At 44.0% G+C, this 19,649-nt stretch overlaps 1 protein-coding gene across 4 annotated transcripts in view; it reads left to right on the top strand.

The window, feature by feature from the left end:
• stan (Protocadherin-like wing polarity protein stan) overlaps nt 1-19,649 on the top strand; it is an 829,362-nt gene that overhangs the window by 619,022 nt on the left and 190,691 nt on the right. For all 4 annotated transcript variants that reach the window (XM_071683110.1, XM_071683111.1, XM_071683109.1 and 1 more), the window contains exon 3: nt 13,435-13,634. In XM_071683110.1, the coding sequence (XP_071539211.1) occupies nt 13,435-13,634 (200 nt within the window). The remainder of the gene's footprint in view (nt 1-13,434; nt 13,635-19,649) is intronic.

Below are 19,649 nucleotides of genomic sequence, written 5' to 3'. Positions count from 1 at the left end.
ACAGCTGAATGATGATAGACCCAGGCCCTGACACTGCCTACAGCAGAATGATGATAGACCCAGGCCCTGACACTGCCTACAGCAGAATGATGATAGACCCAGGCCCTGACACTGCCTACAGCAGAATGATGATAGACCCAGGCCCTGACACTGCCTACAGCAGAATGATGATAGACCCAGGCCCTGACACTGCCTACAGCAGAATGATGATAGACCCAGGCCCTGACACTGCCTACAGCAGAATGATGATAGACCCAGGCCCTGACACTGCCTACAGCAGAATGATGATAGACCCAGGCCCTGACACTGCCTACAGCTGAATGATGATAGACCCAGGCCCTGACACTGCCTACAGCAGAATGATGTTAGACCCAGGCCATGACACTGCCTACAGCAGAATGATGATAGACCCAGGCCCTGACACTGCCTACAGCAGAATGATGATAGACCCAGGTCCTGACACTGCCTACAGCAGAATGATAATAGACCTAGGTCCTGACATTGCCTACAGCAGAATGATGATAGACCCAGGTCCTGACACTGCCTACAGCAGAATGATGATAGACCCAGGTCCTGACACTGCCTACAGCAGAATGATGATAGACCCAGGCCCTGACACTGCCTACAGCAGAATGATGATAGACCCAGGCCCTGACACTGCCTACAGCAGAATGATGATAGACCCAGGTCCTGAGAACACTTCCGTCTTACAAAAGATTACAAACAACTTTGTGGGATTTAGTTCAACTTTTTTCATTACTAGTTCAAAACTTTTGTCACTTGCTGGCGAGAGGAGCGTCTTGGGCCTTACTGAAGGTGGGTCGGGCGTCACGTGATGGTTCCAGGACACCTCTGGTGGGCTGGCTAGCTGCAATCAGCGTCACATGATGGGTCCGCGATACCTCTGGTGGGCTGGCTAGCTGCAATCAGCGTCACGTGATGGGTCCGCGATACCTCTGGTGGGCTGGCTAGCTGCAATCAGCGTCACATGATGGGTCCGCGATACCTCTGGTGGGCTAGCTGCAATCAGCGTCACGTGACGAGTTGGGGACACCTCTGGTGCGCTGGCTAGCTGCAATCAGCGTCACGTGACGGGTTGTGGACACCTCTGGTGCGCTGGCTAGCTGCAATCAGCGTCACGTGATGGGTCCGCGATACCTCTGGTGGGCTGGCTGGCCACAGTCAGCGTCCCATCAAGCGGTCGATAATTTGAAATTTCAAATAAGGAGTAATTGATTATCGTCTGTTGTGGTATTCATGATTAGATATTGCCATTCTTCCTCAAGATCAGACTCGTTCCATTATGATGTTCAGTCAGGATGGCATTAATGTGTATTAGAGATTTCCTTCCGTTCATATCATGTCTCCGTCCCGAGGGAGGGTTAGACATTGTCTCTCTCGTACTTCATTTCTTCCTCTTGCTTGCATGCCATTCCTTTGTTCCTAAGGCTCCATCGACCTCCCTCTTGTCCATCATACACCTCAACATGCCTCCCCAGGATTACAGATTTTAGTGGAACGAACCGTGCAACCACCATCGGCCAAATTCAACTGTTTTTTCCAGTGGAAGACAAGATTCCACAAAGACTGGACCAAGGTTTACCCGCTTCTATCTTCCAGAGGAACTGTGAATATACATACACACGAGATGTGAGGTACACACAGCAGGGAGAGGTCGCTAGTAACTGGTGATAACAGACCACCGTGTGATACCAGGAATATCTGGCCAGCTGGACGGCCCACATAATTTCTAATTCATATTTGTAAAACGTCGCTACATTCATCCTCAGAATTTGTTTGAAAATGTCGCTACCTCCCCTTTTAGTCGCCTTCTACGACACGCAGGGAATACGTGGGAAGTATTCTTTTTCCCCTGTCTCCAGGGATAATATATATATATATATATATATTGATTGAGAGGGTGAAGGCATGTACAGAGCATCAGATTGGGGAAGAGCAGTGCGGTTTCAGAAGTGGTAGAGGATGTGTGGATCAGGTGTTTGCTTTGAAGAATGTATGTGAGAAATACTTAGAAAAGCAAATGGATTTGTATGTAGCATTTATGGATCTGGAGAAGGCATATGATAGAGTTGATAGAGATGCTCTGTGGAAGGTATTAAGAATATATGGTGTGGGAGGCAAGTTGTTAGAAGCAGTGAAAAGTTTTTATCGAGGATGTAAGGCATGTGTACGTGTAGGAAGAGAGGAAAGTGATTGGTTCTCAGTGAATGTAGGTTTGCGGCAGGGGTGTGTGATGTCTCCATGGTTGTTTAATTTTGTTTATGGATGGGGTTGTAAGGGAGGTAAATGCAAGAGTCCTGGAAAGAGGGGCAAGTATGAAGTCTGTTGGGGATGAGAGAGCTTGGGAAGTGAGTCAGTTGTTGTTCGCTGATGATACAGCGCTGGTGGCTGATTCATGTGAGAAACTGCAGAAGCTGGTGACTGAGTTTGGTAAAGTGTGTGGAAGAAGAAAGTTGAGAGTAAATGTGAATAAGAGCAAGGTTATTAGGTACAGTAGGGGTGAGGGTCAAGTCAATTGGGAGGTGAGTTTGAATGGAGAAAAACTGGAGGAAGTGAAGTGTTTTAGATATCTGGGAGTGGATCTGTCAGCGGATGGAACCATGGAAGCGGAAGTGGATCATAGGGTGGGGGAGGGGGCGAAAATTTTGGGAGCCTTGAAAAATGTGTGGAAGTCGAGAACATTATCTCGGAAAGCGAAAATGGGTATGTTTGAGGGAATAGTGGTTCCAACAATGTTGTATGGTTGCGAGGCGTGGGCTATGGATAGAGTTGTGCGCAGGAGGATGGATGTGCTGGAAATGAGATGTTTGAGGACAATGTGTGGTGTGAGGTGGTTTGATCGAGTAAGTAACGTAAGGGTAAGAGAGATGTGTGGAAATAAAAAGAGCGTGGTTGAGAGAGCAGAAGAGGGTGTTTTGAAATGGTTTGGGCACATGGAGAGAATGAGTGAGGAGAGATTGACCAAGAGGATATATGTGTCGGAGGTGGAGGGAACGAGGAGAAGAGGGAGACCAAATTGGAGGTGGAAAGATGGAGTGAAAAAGATTTTGTGTGATCGGGGCCTGAACATGCAGGAGGGTGAAAGGAGGGCAAGGAATAGAGTGAATTGGAGTCATGTGGTATACCGGGGTTGACGTGCTGTCAGTGGATTGAATCAAGGCCTGTGAAGCGTCTGGGGTAAACCATGGAAAGCTGTGTAGGTATGTATATTTGCGTGTGTGGACGTGTGTATGTACATGTGTATGGGGGGGGGGGGGGGTTGGGCCATTTCTTTCGTCTGTTTCCTTGCGCTACCTCGCAAACGCGGGAGACAGCGACAAAGTATAAAAAAAAAAAAAAAAATATATATATATATATATATATATATAAATATATATATATATATATATATATATATATATATATATATATTTTTTTTTTTTTTTTTTCATACTATTCGCTATTTCCCGCGATAGCGAGGTAGCGTTAAGAACAGAGGACTGGGCCTTTGAGGGAATATCCTCACATGGACCTCTTCTCTGTTCCTTCTTTTGGAAAAAAGAAAAAAAAAAAAAACGAGAGGGGAGGATTTCCGGCCCCCCGCTCCCTTCCCTTTTAGTCGCCTTCTACGACACGCAGGGAATACGTGGGAAGTATTCTTTCTCCCCTATCCCCAGGGATAATATATATATATATATATATATATATATATATATATATATATATATATATATATATATATATATATATATATATATATATATATGTGTGTGTGTGTGTGTGTGTGTGTGTGTGTGTGTGTGTGTGTCATCTACATGTATATCTAGAAAATCCTAAAAGCTCTGGTTTCCAACCTATACTCGAAAATATCATCCTACTGACACTGTAAAATACCCAGACTGCTTCAGTACTGTACCATTCTGTTACTGTTCCCCTACACATACCCAGACGGCTCCAGTAATGTTGCTCTGGTACTGTACGCAACACACATCACAAAACTCTCACTCTGGAAGGTTACTTGAAGTCAGTCACAAGAAGACGTGAGCCTCCATTAGGCTGGAGGGGCAGCTGCCAGTCTGGTGTTCTGTTAAATTTTTCATTATTGGTTGTATCAAATACGGCCAGAACAAGAGAAGAATAACTAGAACTTGTTGTTATGTATTTGGTAGGTCTGGTACCACTGGTAGGCCTTGTATGAATAATAAGCCTAGTACCACTGGTAGGTTTAGTACCATTAATAAGCGTAGTACCACTGGTTGGCTTAGCACCACTGGTAGGCCTAGTACCAATGATAAACCTTGTGCCACTGGAAGGCCTAGTACCGCTGATAAGCCTTGTACCACTGGTAAGCCTAGCACCACTGGTAGACCTGGTACCACTGATTAACCTTGTACCACCGGTAGGCCTAGCACAACTGGTAAGCCTAGTACCACTGGTAGTATCACCGATAGGCCTGGTGCCACTGGAAGGCCATTGATTGTACCACCGATAAGCGTCGTACCGCTGGTAGGTTTAGTGCCACTCATAGGCCTACCATCACTGATAGGTCCTAGTCCTACTGGCGGCCACTGATAGGATCACTGATAGGCCTATTACCGCTGTTAGCCTCACGACCGCTGGTGTAATCAAGGACAGGAAGCCATTAGGGGGTGTCCAGAATGTCACCAGGTACGAAGGTTCCAGGTCTCCCACCACGCCTTCACCAGGCACGAAGGTTCCAGGTCTCCCACCACGCCTTCACCAGGCACGAAGGTTCCAGGTCTCCCACCACGCCTTCACCAGGCACGAAGGCTCCAGGTCTCCCACCACGCCTTCACCAGGCACGAAGATTCCAGGTCTCCCACCACGCCTTCACCAGGCACGAAGGCTCCAGGTCTCCCACCACGCCTTCACCAGGCACGAAGATTCCAGGTCTCCCACCACGCCTTCACCAGGCACGAAGGCTCCAGGTCTCCCACCACGCCTTCACCAGGCACGAAGATTCCAGGTCTCCCACCACGCCTTCACCAGGCACGAAGGCTCCAGGTCTCCCACCACGCCTTCATCAGGCACGAAGGCTCCAGGTCTCCACCACGCCTTCACCAGGCACGAAGGCTCCAGGTCTCCCACCACGCCTTCACCAGGCACGAAGGCTCCAGGTCTCCCACCACGCCTTCACCAGGCACGAAGGCTCCAGGTCTCCCACCACGCCTTCACCAGGCACGAAGGCTCCAGGTCTCCCACCACGCCTTCACCAGGCACGAAGGTTCCAGGTCTCCCACCACGCCTTCACCAGGCACGAAGGCTCCAGGTCTCCCACCACGCCTTCACTAGGCACGAAGGTTCCAGGTCTCCCAGCACGCCTTCACCAGGCACGAAGGCTCCAGGTCTCCACCACGCCTTCACCAGGCACGAAGGCTCCAGGTCTCCCACCACGCCTTCACCAGGCACGAAGGTTCCAGGTCTCCCACCACGCCTTCACCAGGCACGAAGGCTCCAGGTCTCCCACCACGCCTTCACCAGGCACGAAGGCACCAGGTCTCCCACCACGCCTTCACCAGGCACGAAGGTTCCAGGTCTCCCACCACGCCTTCACCAGGCACGAAGGCTCCAGGTCTCCTACCACGCCTTCACCAGGCACGAAGGCTCCAGGTCTCCCACCACTCCTTCACCAGGCACGAAGGCTCCAGGTCTCCCACCACGCCTTCACCAGGCACGAAGGCTCCAGGTCTCCCACCACGCCTTCACCAGGCATGAAGGCTCCAGGTCTCCCACCACGCCTTCACCAGGCACGAAGGCTCCAGGTCTTCCACCACGCCTTCACCAGGCACGAAGGCTCCAGGTCTCCCACCACGCCTTCACCAGGCACGAAGGCTCCAGGTCTCCCACCACGCCTTCACCAGGCACGAAGGCTCCAGGTCTCCCACCACGCCTTCACCAGGCACGAAGGCTCCAGGTCTTCCACCACGCCTTCACCAGGCACGAAGGTTCCAGGTCTCCCACCACGCCTTCACCAGGCACGAAGGCTCCAGGTCTCCCACCACGCCGTTGTCAGGTCATAAAGACACTACTGCGTCCTCTTCCTCGCGAGGGAGACTTCAGGAGAGCATAAGGCGTAGGTAGATCAATCGTTCACCATCTTGGCAGGATACCAGACGTGCTCGCCTGCGTATCATGTTTCACGAGCTGGTCAGCCTGGGGTGGCCACGGTGCTGGGATGGCCAGGGCACCAAGTGGCCAAGGTGCTGGATTGGCTAGGGTGCTGGGATGGGCGAAGTGTTGGGTAACTAGGGTGCTGGGGGTGGCCTGGGTGCTGAAGTGGCTAGGATACTGGGTTGGCTAGGGTGCTGGGGTGGCTAGAGTGTTGGAGTAGCCTGGGTGCTGAATTGGCTAAGGTATTGGGTTGGCCGGGATGTTAGGTAGCTAGGATGCTGGGGGTGGCCTGGGTGCTGAATTGGCCGGGGTGTTGGGTAGCTTGGGTGCTGGGGGTGGCTTGAGTGTGGGTTTGACTGGTGGTACACGTAAACAGGATGACGTATTGTACCTTACCCCTGAGATGGTTGTGCTGATGAGGTTGTTGTCTGCTGATTGGACTCCGTAATCATTGTGTGGTCGTCAGTTGTGACTAAGTCATACTCTTGCTTTAGCCTGGAAAGAGGTGGTTGTGGGCTTGATTTGACCTTGATTAGGCCGTGTTCTTATTCTAGACCGGACTAGGGCTTCTTTATCCCTGAAGGGGAGGTTGATAAGCCTTGAGGAGTTTCTTGCGTTTTTACTTTAGCCCTAAGGAAGGGAGCACCGTGGAGAGGGAGTTTGTCTCCCCCCCTCTCCCCTTAACCCCCCCACCCACCCAATCACCAACCCACCCCGTGCGCCCATCCTCTTTAAGCTATACATAAAAAATAAGCTTTGTGATTAATTTATTTTTACGGTTATCTAAACCGTTTTGGTCCCTCAACAGGGAAAGTAAATGTATCATGTATGACCTACGTACGTATGATTTACAGTAGTGACCCATGAAAAAAACCATGTTCGTTTCGCTACTTTCGTAATACAATATTCATATATATCAATATAAAGAATTTTTTCTGCGCCTGCAATAAACCCTCTTCATATATTTCGTCCAACCAAGCTTCCTTGACTATTCCTGTCAGATGTTTTATGCTGTTAAAAATCTATTAGAAAATGGTATCGGTTTTCATAATAAACATAATTCTGTAAGAGAGCAATATTCAGTTTCATGGGAATCTGACCCACATTAGTTATTTGATTTAAAATTTAACGAACTGAAAAAGCTGCAAAATTTTCCCAGAATACATTAATGCTCAAGTGACCTCAATAAGCAACATCCACGGTACATGGAAACTCAGGACATTTTATTTATGAGGAAAACAAGGTGTTGTAGCAATGTTCAAATATATTACAGTTTACCATGGCACTTTTTCTACCGTAGCGTCATAGCTACCATACCAGTCTACCATGGCACGCCGTAAAATAGAATATAGAATTATGATGGCAGTGGTGAAGACATCATCAGTCATCACAGAACAGAATGACCGAAGGAAGAGACATGACAAGCTTCCGTTCCAATGGCTGGGGCGAAATCAAGCGAAAACGTAACGAAAGTGCAGATGGCAGCTCCATAACTCACCGTCCCCGGTAAAATACGACTAACAGGTGATACCGAACAAGCTTAGGGAGACCTCTAAGTAATAATGTAACCTCTGTGCTCTGGCAACAGGTTTTTAAGAACCCTGAATGAGGAGAAGGTTGTACTTCGTTTAGCTTTGGGTGGAGATGGATCACTTGACAGGTATGATTCATTTGAGTTCCCAGCACCAGTAAAGTAGGTAAACAGATTAAACCCAGCTGCAGTCGACCAAATGTACCTGCCAAATTTGACGCACATTTTGCCCCAAAGAAAACTGGGACTGACAGGCGTGGATTTCGAAAGTGTGTGCAACAATCAGGAAAATCTCTAGATTATTTTGTCATCAGACTCAGGATTATGTGCAAGGAATGTGTATTTATGGAGATCAAAGAGAATATGAAATAAGAGATCAGACAGTATTTGGATGGTCAACTCTTCGTGAGTAATTCTTTGAGGAAGAGGATCTTGATATTGATGCTGTTATCAAAATCTGTATGGCTCAAGACCTAGATCAATTGCTCAGCATCTTGGCATGATACCAGACGTACTCGCCTGCGTATTATGTTTCACAATACGCCTCCGTAAGACGCACAAACTAGTAAAAAATATGAGTACTTATTTATCACTCTTGTTTTAAGCCTGCCATCATTATCTTGATGAGTTAGCCAAAGGGTATGCGACTGGTCAGAAGTTTTGCGTTCTAGTCTTTACCTTGAATCATTCTTTTCATTTTTACCTTATCCTTGAATAATGTCGTGGTGTTTCTTCTTAAGGCCTAAGTGCAATACTACGCGTTTTTACCAGACCCATAAGCAGAGGGATTTTGAATTTCTAATTATACTCCGTAATATGAAAAGTTTATGTTCAAAGATACCATTGGCGTAAGATGAATACACTTTGTTAAGTTTATATATCTGTTAATTTGCTACCATCCAGGACTGAAGTGGAGACGGTAAATTGGCGTTGATCAACATGTCAGGGTGAAGGGATGCGTGCGTCAGGTGCTGCCCTCTCACGGTCATTATGTAAATGTACTTCACCTCCGCCTCCAGACTTCAGTTTTCTGACCTTTAACCTTTATTATGGAAATATCCCCGCCTCCATCCAAGGTTTGACGACTAAACTCATTATTTCATCATAATTAGGGATTTTTTTGGAGGGCGGAGCCTTACCACCTCGTCTTCATTTGAGAGCCAAGTCATACGCGAGTCACCCTGGAACTTCGTGTAGAGCTTCGTCTAGCATGGTGAAGTTCATCCACCAACATTTCACAAATTCGTATTGTTCTCCCATTCCAAAGATTCCCCAACAAGCTGCTCAATTCGCTGCAGTCCTCTCGTTCTTTTGCTTTACGTTCATTTTTAGTCTGAGTGTAGTGTTGTGTGATAATTTCAGACAACATTTTTTATCGGGATCTTAGTTTTTTTTTTTTTTACTATCGGTATTTTGTAGTTCATGTATGTGATTTATTAATGTCTGACAGTATTACATGGAAGCACGAATTCAGTCTTTACAATTATTAGACTATTCAAGTTAGTCTCTACCTACCATACACCAGGTACTGTAAATAGACATAGGCGACTTCAAATGGAAATCATCACGACTTCCCCCGCTGGAGCGCAGCCTAGTCTCCCCTGGGGTGGAGCTAAGTGTTTTCCAGTCGACGTACATGGATGTATAGCCGACCTGCTAATGACATATTGTTCCCGCTGCTGACGAGTTTCGTTAACCTCTTGAGCACGACGCGACGACCCTTGAATACGAAGCTATGGCCAGGGTCGGTGACGCGGGCCCTGGGGTAGAGATGGCGTATTGCCTCTCAGGATCCCCCACGGATGGGGGGGGGGGGGTTCTCTGGTGGCAGAAAATACGGCAACACGCGACCAAATTTTAATGACAATATTTCTCATGTTTTATATTTCATCATTTGCTTTATTTTAAGATTTCCTCCCGGCTCCTCAGAGGCCCGGGCCTCGGGGATTTCGGCCAATATATCCCCACCCTCTTAGAGGGCCTGGTTACCACCCTTGGATATGATAGCCTTGCCTTTGACCTGACTTATAAGTTAGATCCAGCTCAACTACCAGGTTATCATACCAAAAGATCGTATCGTCGCGTTTAAAACAGGGTATTGTAGTCGTTATCACTACTGTTGCTGGTTGACGGACGGCTCAGTGGCACGAAATGCCTCATAAAAACCCGTCTAATGGATCATTATTTTCTTTGCTCTTCATTTGAACTTCTTCAGTAAATGTGTGGACGATGTAACCATGGATAGTGACTGTCGCAAAGGTAGTTCATGACTCGTAAAATGTGATTCGAGGGTGGTATTTCTCTCTGGGGTAAAATAAGCCGAAAGTTACCATATAGTACTTGAGACGACTCCTTCCTAAACAGCATTTTTTCCTCAGATTACCTGCGGGTGAATTCGTCACCACGCCACTGGAGTGATATCCATAGAGTCTGTCCCAGGACCAGATAATGTCAGCAAAAGGACTAAACATCCTCTGGAAAGAGAGGCTGGAACTTAGCATGAATCCAATAAGTTTGAAACTGACTCACATCGCCCCACTCCAGAGAGGAGAAGCATAACAGTTTCAGAAACACTACTGATCAGTGTCACTGACACTGCTTCACATTGTGGATACATGCAGAAGCTGTAAGCTGAGCGCCTTCATGGCACGAGTCTACATAACCCAGCTAGCTTGGTGTCAAACCGTCCAGATGATACCATTTGTACTTCCTTCACTACCACTATATTACTGTACAGACACTTAGGATGTAACAGAATTTCAGTGATAAACACAGACTTTACCAAAGCATTTGGCAGATATGACCACAGTGTCGTAGTACACAAGATGAGAGATTTGGGAATAACTGGAAAAGTGTTGGGAGGTGTTATACAACATTGTAACAAGCAGGTCACAACTTTGTAACAAGCAGGTCACAACTTTGTAACAAGGAGGTCACAACTTCGTAACAAGCAAGTCACAACTTTGTAACAAGATCGGTTTGCAATACGTATTTTCAAATCGGGTAATTTTAGAAAGTATACCTTCAGTTGATTTACGAAGGAAATATGTTTTCGACTCAACTTTTCTCATTTTCATAACCCACGAACGCAAACACTCTCCAGAGTTTCATACCATTCTCTGCAGATGATACGAGAAGGAATAATTAATATTGAGGACACGGGCGCACCAATGAAAATTGTAAGAGATGAACACCCTTTTCATAGACTTAAATTCGAAAGCCGTACCTATAAATCCAAGAATTTCTTTCTGTGTACTTCTCACTGGCTTCAGGTCATCAGAGGTTACTGCATTTAAAACTCTTTCGTCTTTTACGTTTTGTAGCTCGCCAGAATTCATACTAGAACTTACCTTCTCAGATTTACCGATGTGAACATTTTTATACTTACTGATATCAAAATTTTTTTTATCACTTGTGAGCTACCAGTCCATCAGTTTGTGTGTGTGTGTCAGTTTGAAGCGGTAGACGTTCAATTTCTGTTGTAGATTTATTTTCGAGCTTAATATCGTCTGCGAATTATGATATCTTACAACCCAACCCATCATCACTGTTACTGATATATATGGGAAAGGGATGTGGTCCCAGCACTGATCCTTGTGGCACACCACTTGTTCCGTCTAACCATTCTGAGGATCAACCAATAATCACTATTTGTTTATGGCCATCACCTCGTTTCTTAACTACCGAAGTATTATCTCATGGACAACATTTGTCTAAACTCTTGTTTAGACTATCGAATGCTTCTGAAAATCTGAACAGATGACATTTACTTTTCTTTCATCATACATGTTGATTATATCATGAAAGAAATCAAGCAGACTCGTCAAACATGAACCATCCTGAGAATGATTTATAAAATGATGATCCTCCGAATGATTTAAGATTTCGTCTCGAGTGATATTTTCCATAAGATTACTGGAACGTTGAGCCAACTGGACGACAAACGTTGAACTAATTTCGTCTTTTCTTTCTCCTCGGCGACGTCAGCTGCGTGACAGCTTTGCTGAATCAGGCTTCCTGACCGTGCGGGGGCATGGTAGAGCTGCCAACTAGTCATTCATTTCTAATGGGAGATTCTTATCTCTTCTGCATTTAGTGTAGAGACAGGGGGACTCCGTGTGGAAGTGAGCGGTGGGCGGAGATATGAAATGATAATGGTATGCAAAGATGAAATGACAAAAGAATGCATTGAGTCAAACGAAAAAACGACAGAAATGTCTGTAGATAAACCAGTGAATGAAAGACAGACATGCACTAGTCTGAGAGAGAGAGACGAACAAACGCCGAAAGAGACATCTGAGAGAGATGCAAGTCAGGGTTGCAACACAATGGCTAGCGCTTTTGATATATATTCTTTTTTCTTTCTTTCTCTCTTCTGTTAAGTTCCATTAACGACGGGACTCCCCACGCCACACGCCATCCTTGACACTTAACTATACTCGTACTACAAGACTGTGGGTCATTCTTCAAACAAGTGCGTAAGGCAGAAATGTTATGTCTTTCTGCGGCCTTCCTCGTCTGCCTCCACCCGTCCCTCCGTCAGAAGCTTAATCGTAAGGGACACGTTCATGTTGGCCCAAGTATCACCACGTCTGACTTATCCGAATCAGGGAACTCGCCCATCACAACTCTCCAGTAGTCGTAAAGGTTCCTTTATTTTCTCATTCATATCTAAACTTAATGTTTTCTTTTAAACTTGATGTGATGTAGGTTTAGGTTTACGTTTACGCAAGCTAATCTAATTACTGAAAATATATACTGCACCTACGTGGCAAAAGAGACGGGTTTGCCACTGGGACATCACAACAATGACGATATATAACACGTACACTTATTTTCATCAACGTGGTGAACACTCATTCAGCCAGAAGTATTATCACCTATGCGCTTATCTTAATCAGTTATAATCCAGTCTTCCTTCACATACATCTCCAAATCTTGGCGGTTACGAAGTAAACGGGTCCTAAGTCGTCATGTGTAAGATTTGGTAACCAAATAATAGCACTGCAGAAGGTACTGTATGTACGTACGTACGAGCGCTCGTTCATAAGGAAAAACAAGCTGTTTTCTCTGTGCGAAGTGCTTTCTCACCCTTCCTTCTTCCTTCCTATATTCTGTATTCTCTTCCCTTCTTTTTTTCTCTTTAATTAATCAAAGGCCCAAGTTGGTTCTAGTACATATGCTAATGGGTCGCATCTCGAAAAAACCTCTGCATTGTTACACACAGCAAGACTTCGTAGACCTTACAGGTTAGGTAGTCCGATTAAGGGTGTGTCCGTTTAAAGAAGTATTCCCCTATAACTATGATGATATTTTGACTTGTCCTTTTATCATTCCTAACATTACCTAAACCTAACCGAACCAGACCCTCTGATGCCAAACCTTTATGTCCACTTTCGGTTTAAAAAGCAAATGTTTACAAATGGCCCCTTGCGAGATCTGAAGCAAAGTTATATAGAGTTGGCTCGAAAGCGATCCGACGTATCAGCTCCTAATCCAGCTTTTAAGCTTGACCGCTTGACTCACTTTCCTCGTCTCAATGTTTGTCCTCATCTTTTATGGATATTTCGTTAGGTTGTTACAGAAAGCTGGTTGCTTACGTGCCTCTGCCGAATTTCGAAAAAAATGACACTCATTTATAAAGGTAAGAAGCGTCAGATGGTTTGGTAAGCGTGACATGAAAACAGTATCAATCAACAAACATTATGCTCCGTGTTTCTAGACCTGAGTAATTTGTGCTTATGAGTAATTCCCGATCTTTTGTCCTGCAGATGGGCTGAACGAAGTGACGGCGGAGATGAGCCTGCAGGTGCGGCTGGTAACGGAGGCGATGCTCTTCAATTCTGTGACTGTGCGCATGGCCGAGATGACGCAAGAGGCCTTCCTCTCTCCACTCCTCTCGTACTTCATCAACGGTCTGGCCGCCATCATCCCCTGTCCCAGAGAAAACATCTACATCTTCAACATCCAGGTGAGGTTACAGTTCCCCTGCCACCATCACCACCACCACCACACCTTCAGATATACAGTGTGACACTTTTTACATACATGCTGACCATCACTCAACACATGGATATGTGATGATAATAATAATAATATTAATGATAATAATAATAATAATAATAATAATAATAATAATAATAATAATAATGATAATAATGATTATTATTATTATTATTATTATTATTATTATTATTATAACTAATAATGATATAATAATAATAATGATAATAATAATAATAATAATAATAATAATAATATAATAATGATAATGATAATACCGATTTTACTGAGTTTACTACAACCAAAAGCTGAGAATATACAAGATACAAAACTTAGGGGGTTTGTGGTTGTTATGGAGTGGTTTGCGGAGGGGGATGGTATAGTGCTGTCGCAGAGAATGGAGTGCCGAGGATGTTGAGGTGGGACTGTACTGAGAGGATCTTTGTTTCATGGTGTAGGTGCTGAGTGTTTGTGGTTGCTAGGCAGCCAGTGATTGTTCTAAGTGCCCTGTTTTGTGTGGTTTACAGCTTTGTTAAACTTGCTCTTGAGAGGCAGGTAAGGCGTAGTTTAAGGTGGAGTGGATGAATCATTTTGAAAGGATGTGATCTTTTTCTTCTCCAAATTTGGTGACATTTAGTGTTCTGAGGGCATTTAGCGTTGCTTTTGTGCTGATGTTGCTGGCGTGAGGGAGTGAATGTCATGTGTGCGTCGTATGTGATGCCTAGAATAGCTGGTTCTTTTGTTCAGTTGGACTGATTGTCCATTCAAGATGAGTGGAGATTGTGGGTGTGTTTGGGGTTAAAGAAAAAACTTATTAAAAGACTTCTGTGTAGATGCAGGCATTGTTCTGAGTGAGCCAATGTTCCACTTGTGTGATGTTGTACTGCGTGATTGTTGTTGCTACTGTGTTGTCTGGGTGTAGTGGTTATGAGATCATATACATATGAGAGGAGCTTTATCTTCAAGTCTGCTGGAGGTAAGGGAAGGTCGTGTCGGAAAAGATTGGAGAGAGTTGGAGAAAGAACAACGTCTTGGGGAACTCCATTGTAGCATTTAAGCGCTTTAGAGGTGAAGCAGATGTGAGTGACTACCATAACAGCCGGCTATGAAATAGGCCAACCACTTTTTGTCATTGTTGTGGAGGGTTGTGTCAAGTATCTTATGTGTGAGGATGTGTTGGTAAGTTGTATGGGAAAGAGTGATTAAGAGGGTGAAGGCATGTACAGAGCATCAGACTGGGGAGGAACAATGTGGTTTCAGGAGTAGAAGAGGATGTGTACTACGACCAGGTGTTTCTTAAAGAAAAATGTATGTGAGAAATACGAAGAGAAACAGATTTCTATGTGGCATTTGAGTCTGGAGAAAGCATATGATAGAGACGCCGTGTGAAAAATCTTCCGAGTATATGGTGTGGAAGGAAAGCTTCTAGACGCAATGAGAACTTTTTATCAAGTGTGTAAGACATGCGTACGAGTAGGAAGAGAGGAGAGTGAGTGGTCCCAGATGAAGGCTGGTCTGCGGTAGAGGCCTTTGATATCATCATGGCTGTTTAATTCTTTATGGAAGGGGTGGTAAGGGAGGTAAATGCAAAGGTCTTGGAGGGAGAGGCTAGTAGTCGGGCTTTAGGATATACGAGTGAGAAAGTGCAGAAGTTGGTGACTGGGAGGAAGTTGAGCACAGATGTGAATAAAAGTAAGGCTATTAAGCTCAGCAGGACAGTGGGAGAGGTTACTTTGGATGTGAGTCTGAATGGAGAGAATTTGGGGGAAGTGCACTAGATTCCTAGGAGTGGACATGGTAGGAAATGGAACCATGGAAGAAGTGTGTCAAAGACCGTGTGAGGGGGCGAAGCATCCTGGAGCGCTGAAGAATGTGTGGAAAGAGGATGTTATATGGAAGGGCAAAAATGGATATTTTGAAGTTATAGTAAACATCTTAGAGATCTTATATGAATGCGATGCATGGACTATAGATAAGGTTGTTTGGAGGAGGGTAGATGTATTGTGATTGAAATGTTTGAGGAAAGTATGTGGTGTGAGGTGGTTTGATCGAGTATGTAATAAAAGGGTAAGAGAGATGTGTGGTAACGATAAAAGTGTTGGTGAGAGAGCTGAAGAGTGTGTTCTGAAATGGCTTAGACATATGGAAAGAATGAGGAGAGGTCGATAAATGCGATAAATGTTTCCAAGAAGGGAGTGGACAACGAGAAAAGGGAGACCAAATTGAAGATGGAAGGACAGCGTAAAAAAGATTTTGAGTGATCCGGGACTGAACGCTGCAGAAGGATGAAAGGTGTGCATAGGATAGAGTGAATTGGAGCAATGTGGTATACAAAAGTCAACGTGCTGTAAGTGGACTTAACCATGACAGATGAAACAACCGGGGGAACCACGAAAAGGACTGTGGGGCCTGGTAGAGGATCGAGAGCTTTGGTTTCGGTGCATGCATCACACATGACAGCTAAAGAATAGATGTGATCGAATGTGGCCATTCCTTTGTCTGTTTCTGTCGCTTCAGTGCTAACCAGGGAAACGACGAATATATATATATATATATATATATATATATATATATATATATATATATATATATATATATATATATATATATATATATATATACATATATATATATATATATATATATATATATATATATATATATATATATATATATATATATATATATATTATCCCTGGGGATAGGGGAGAAAGAATACTTCCCACGTATTCCCTGCGTGTCGTAGAAAGCGACTAAAAGGGGAGGGAGCGTGGGGCTGGAAATCCTCCCCTCTCGTTTTTTTTTTTAATTTTCCAAAAGAAGGAACAGAGAAGGGGGCCAGGTGAGGATATTCCCTCAAAGGCCCAGTCCTCTGTTCTTAAAGCTACCTCACTAACGCGGGAAATAGCGAATAGTTTGAAAGATATATATATATATATATATATATATATATATATATATATATATATATATATATATATATATATATATATATATATATATCTTTCTTTCATACTATTCGCCATTTCCCGCGTTAGCGAGGTAGCGTGAAGAACAGAGGACTGGACCTTTGAGGGAATATCCTCACCTGGCCCCCTTCTCTGTTCCTTCTTTCGGAAAATAAAAAAAAAAAATAAAAAAGAGAGGGGGAGGATTTCCAGCCCCCCGCTCCCTTCCCTTTTCGTCGCCTTCTACAACACGCAGGGAATACGTGGGAAGTATTCTTTCTCCCCTATCCCCTATATATATATATATATATATATATATATATATATATATATATATATATATATGGTGTGGGAGGTAAGTTACTAGAAGCAGTGAAAAGTTTTTATCGAGGATGTAAGGCATGTGTACAAGTAGGAAGAGAGGAAAGTAATTGGTTCTCTGTGAATGTCGGTTTGCGGCAGGGGTGCGTTATGTCTCCATGGTTGTTTGATTTATTTATGGATGGGGTTGTTAGGGAGGTGAATCTAAGAATTTTGGAGAGAGGGGCAAGTAAGTAGTTTGTTGTGGATGAGAGGGCTTGGGAAGTGAGTCAGTTGTTGTTCGCTGTTGATACAGCGCTGGTGGCTGATTCGGGTGTGAAACTGCAGAAGCTGGTGATTGAGTTTGGTAAAGTGTGTGAAGGAAGAAAGCTGAGAGTAAATGTTAATAAGAGCAAGGTTATTAGGTACAGTAAGGTTGAGGGACAAGTCAATTGGAAGGTAAGTTTGAATGGAGAAAAACTGGAGGAAGTGAAGTGTTTTAGATATTTGGGAGTGGATTTGGCAGCGGATGGAACCATGGAAGCTGAAGTGAATCATAGGGTTGGGGGAAGAATGTGTGGAAGTCGAGAACATTATCTCGGAAAGCAAAAATGGGTATGTTTAAGGGAATAGTGGTTCCAACAATGTTATATGGATGCGAGGCGCGGGCTATAGATAGAGTTGTGCGGAGGAGGGTGGATGTTTTGGAAATGAGGTGTTTGAGGACAATATGTGGTGTGAGGTGGTTTGACCGAGTAAGTGATAATAGGGTAAGAGAGATGTGTGGTAATAAAAAGAGTGTGGTTGAAAGAGCAGAAGAGGGTGTTTTGAAATGGTTTGGTCACATGGAGAGAATGAGTGAGGAAAGATTGACCAAGAAGGTATATGTGTCAGAAGTGAAGGGAACGAGGAGAAGTGGGAGACCAAATTGGAGATGCAAAGATGGAGTGAAAAAGATTTTGAGTGATCGGGGCCTGAACATGCAGGAGGGTGAAAGGCGTTCTAGGAGTAGAATTGGAACGATATGGTATACCGGGGTCGATGTGTTGTCAATGGATTGGACCAGGGCATGTGAAGCGTCTAGGGTAAACAATGGAAAGTTCTGTGGGCCCTGGATGTGGAAAGGGAGCTGTGGTTTCAGTGCATTATACATGACAGCTAGAGACTGAGTGTGAACGAATGTGGCCTTTGTTGTCTTTTCCTAGCGCTACTTCGCGCATATGTGGAGGGAGGGGGTTGTTATATCATGTGTGGTGGGGTGGCGATGGGAATGAATGAAGGCAGACAGTGTGAATTATGTACATGTGTATATATGTATATGTCTCTGTGTGGGTATATATGTATTCGTTGAGATGTATAGGTATTTATTTTTGCATGTGTGGACGTGTATGTATATACATATGTATGTGGGTGGGTTGGGCCATTCTTTCGTCTGTTTCCTTGCGCTACCTCGCTAACGCGGGAGACAGCGACAAAGTAAAATAAATATATATTATCCTGGGGATAGGAGAGAAAGAATTCTTCCCGCGTATTCCCTGCGTGTCGTAGGCGACTAAATGGGAAGGGAACGGGGACTGGAAATCCTCCCCTCCCGGTTATAATTTCCAAAAGAAAGAACGGAGAGGTGGGCCAAGTGAGGATATACCCTCTAAGGCTCACTCCTCTGTTCTTAACACTACTTCGCTAACGCTGGATAAGGCGAATATGTATAGAAAGAAAAAAAAAAGATATATATATATATATATATATATATATATATATATATATATATATATATATATATATATATATATATATTTATATATATATATATATATATATATATATATATATATATATATATATATATATATATATATATATATATATTTATATTCATATATATATATATATATATATATATATATATATATATATATATATATATATATATATATATCGTTAATAAGATGTCTTTCATTAGTTCTCTCAGCTGACCGTATACATTTTGATCGTGTTCTACGGAAGATTCTTCGCTGAGTTCAGGCATAGTCCGAGATATTCTGCTGTCGTCCACAGACAAAAGAAATTTTTTCCAGGGTCATTCGCCCCTCGCTGTGACAAATGGAAAAGTCTGTTAAACATGACTTCCATCATGATTGTTAACATGGATTCAGAAATGGGAAATGTTGGAATGGACAATGATAAGGAAGATATACAAGTTTTTCTCCACTATGGAAGATGAAAGAAACACCCTGGGAGTTGACAGTGTGGGAGGAGTACAAGTCAGTCAACATTGGCTCACGTGAGGAACGAAAGGGAGGGAATCTTGTGGAATGTGACTTGGAAAGTGGAGGCTTGCAAGCCATCACAAGGCCCGACACGGATGGAGAGAGACATTGACCCAAGGTGTGGGGAGAGGGTCTGAGGAGGTTCAGGCGGGAAGAGATGGAAAAACTGAATCAGACAAATAACACGGAAATCACTTCAAGTCCGAAGTCTCTAGATAATTTGTAAAGGAAAATTACATATATGGCGAGATCGGTGCATTACAATGTAAATTTCAACATCTTCCCCCCATTTTTTTTTCTTATAAGTTTGCTTAAGAAAGACAAATGCCACTTTGAGGAGAGACGCAGTGTTGACTATTTAGAACTATGCAGATCATCACAAGATGAAGGGCTTTGCTTCAACCAGCGCTACATGTAGCGGAGGCAGTGATCCATATACCCCGAGACGATCACAATACACGCCAT

This window comes from Panulirus ornatus, chromosome 35, assembly GCF_036320965.1.
Source record: "Panulirus ornatus isolate Po-2019 chromosome 35, ASM3632096v1, whole genome shotgun sequence".
Lineage (NCBI taxonomy): Eukaryota > Metazoa > Arthropoda > Malacostraca > Decapoda > Palinuridae > Panulirus > Panulirus ornatus.
The sequence above is the reverse complement of the archived record's forward strand: the minus strand, read 5'-3'. Positions and strand labels throughout refer to the sequence as shown.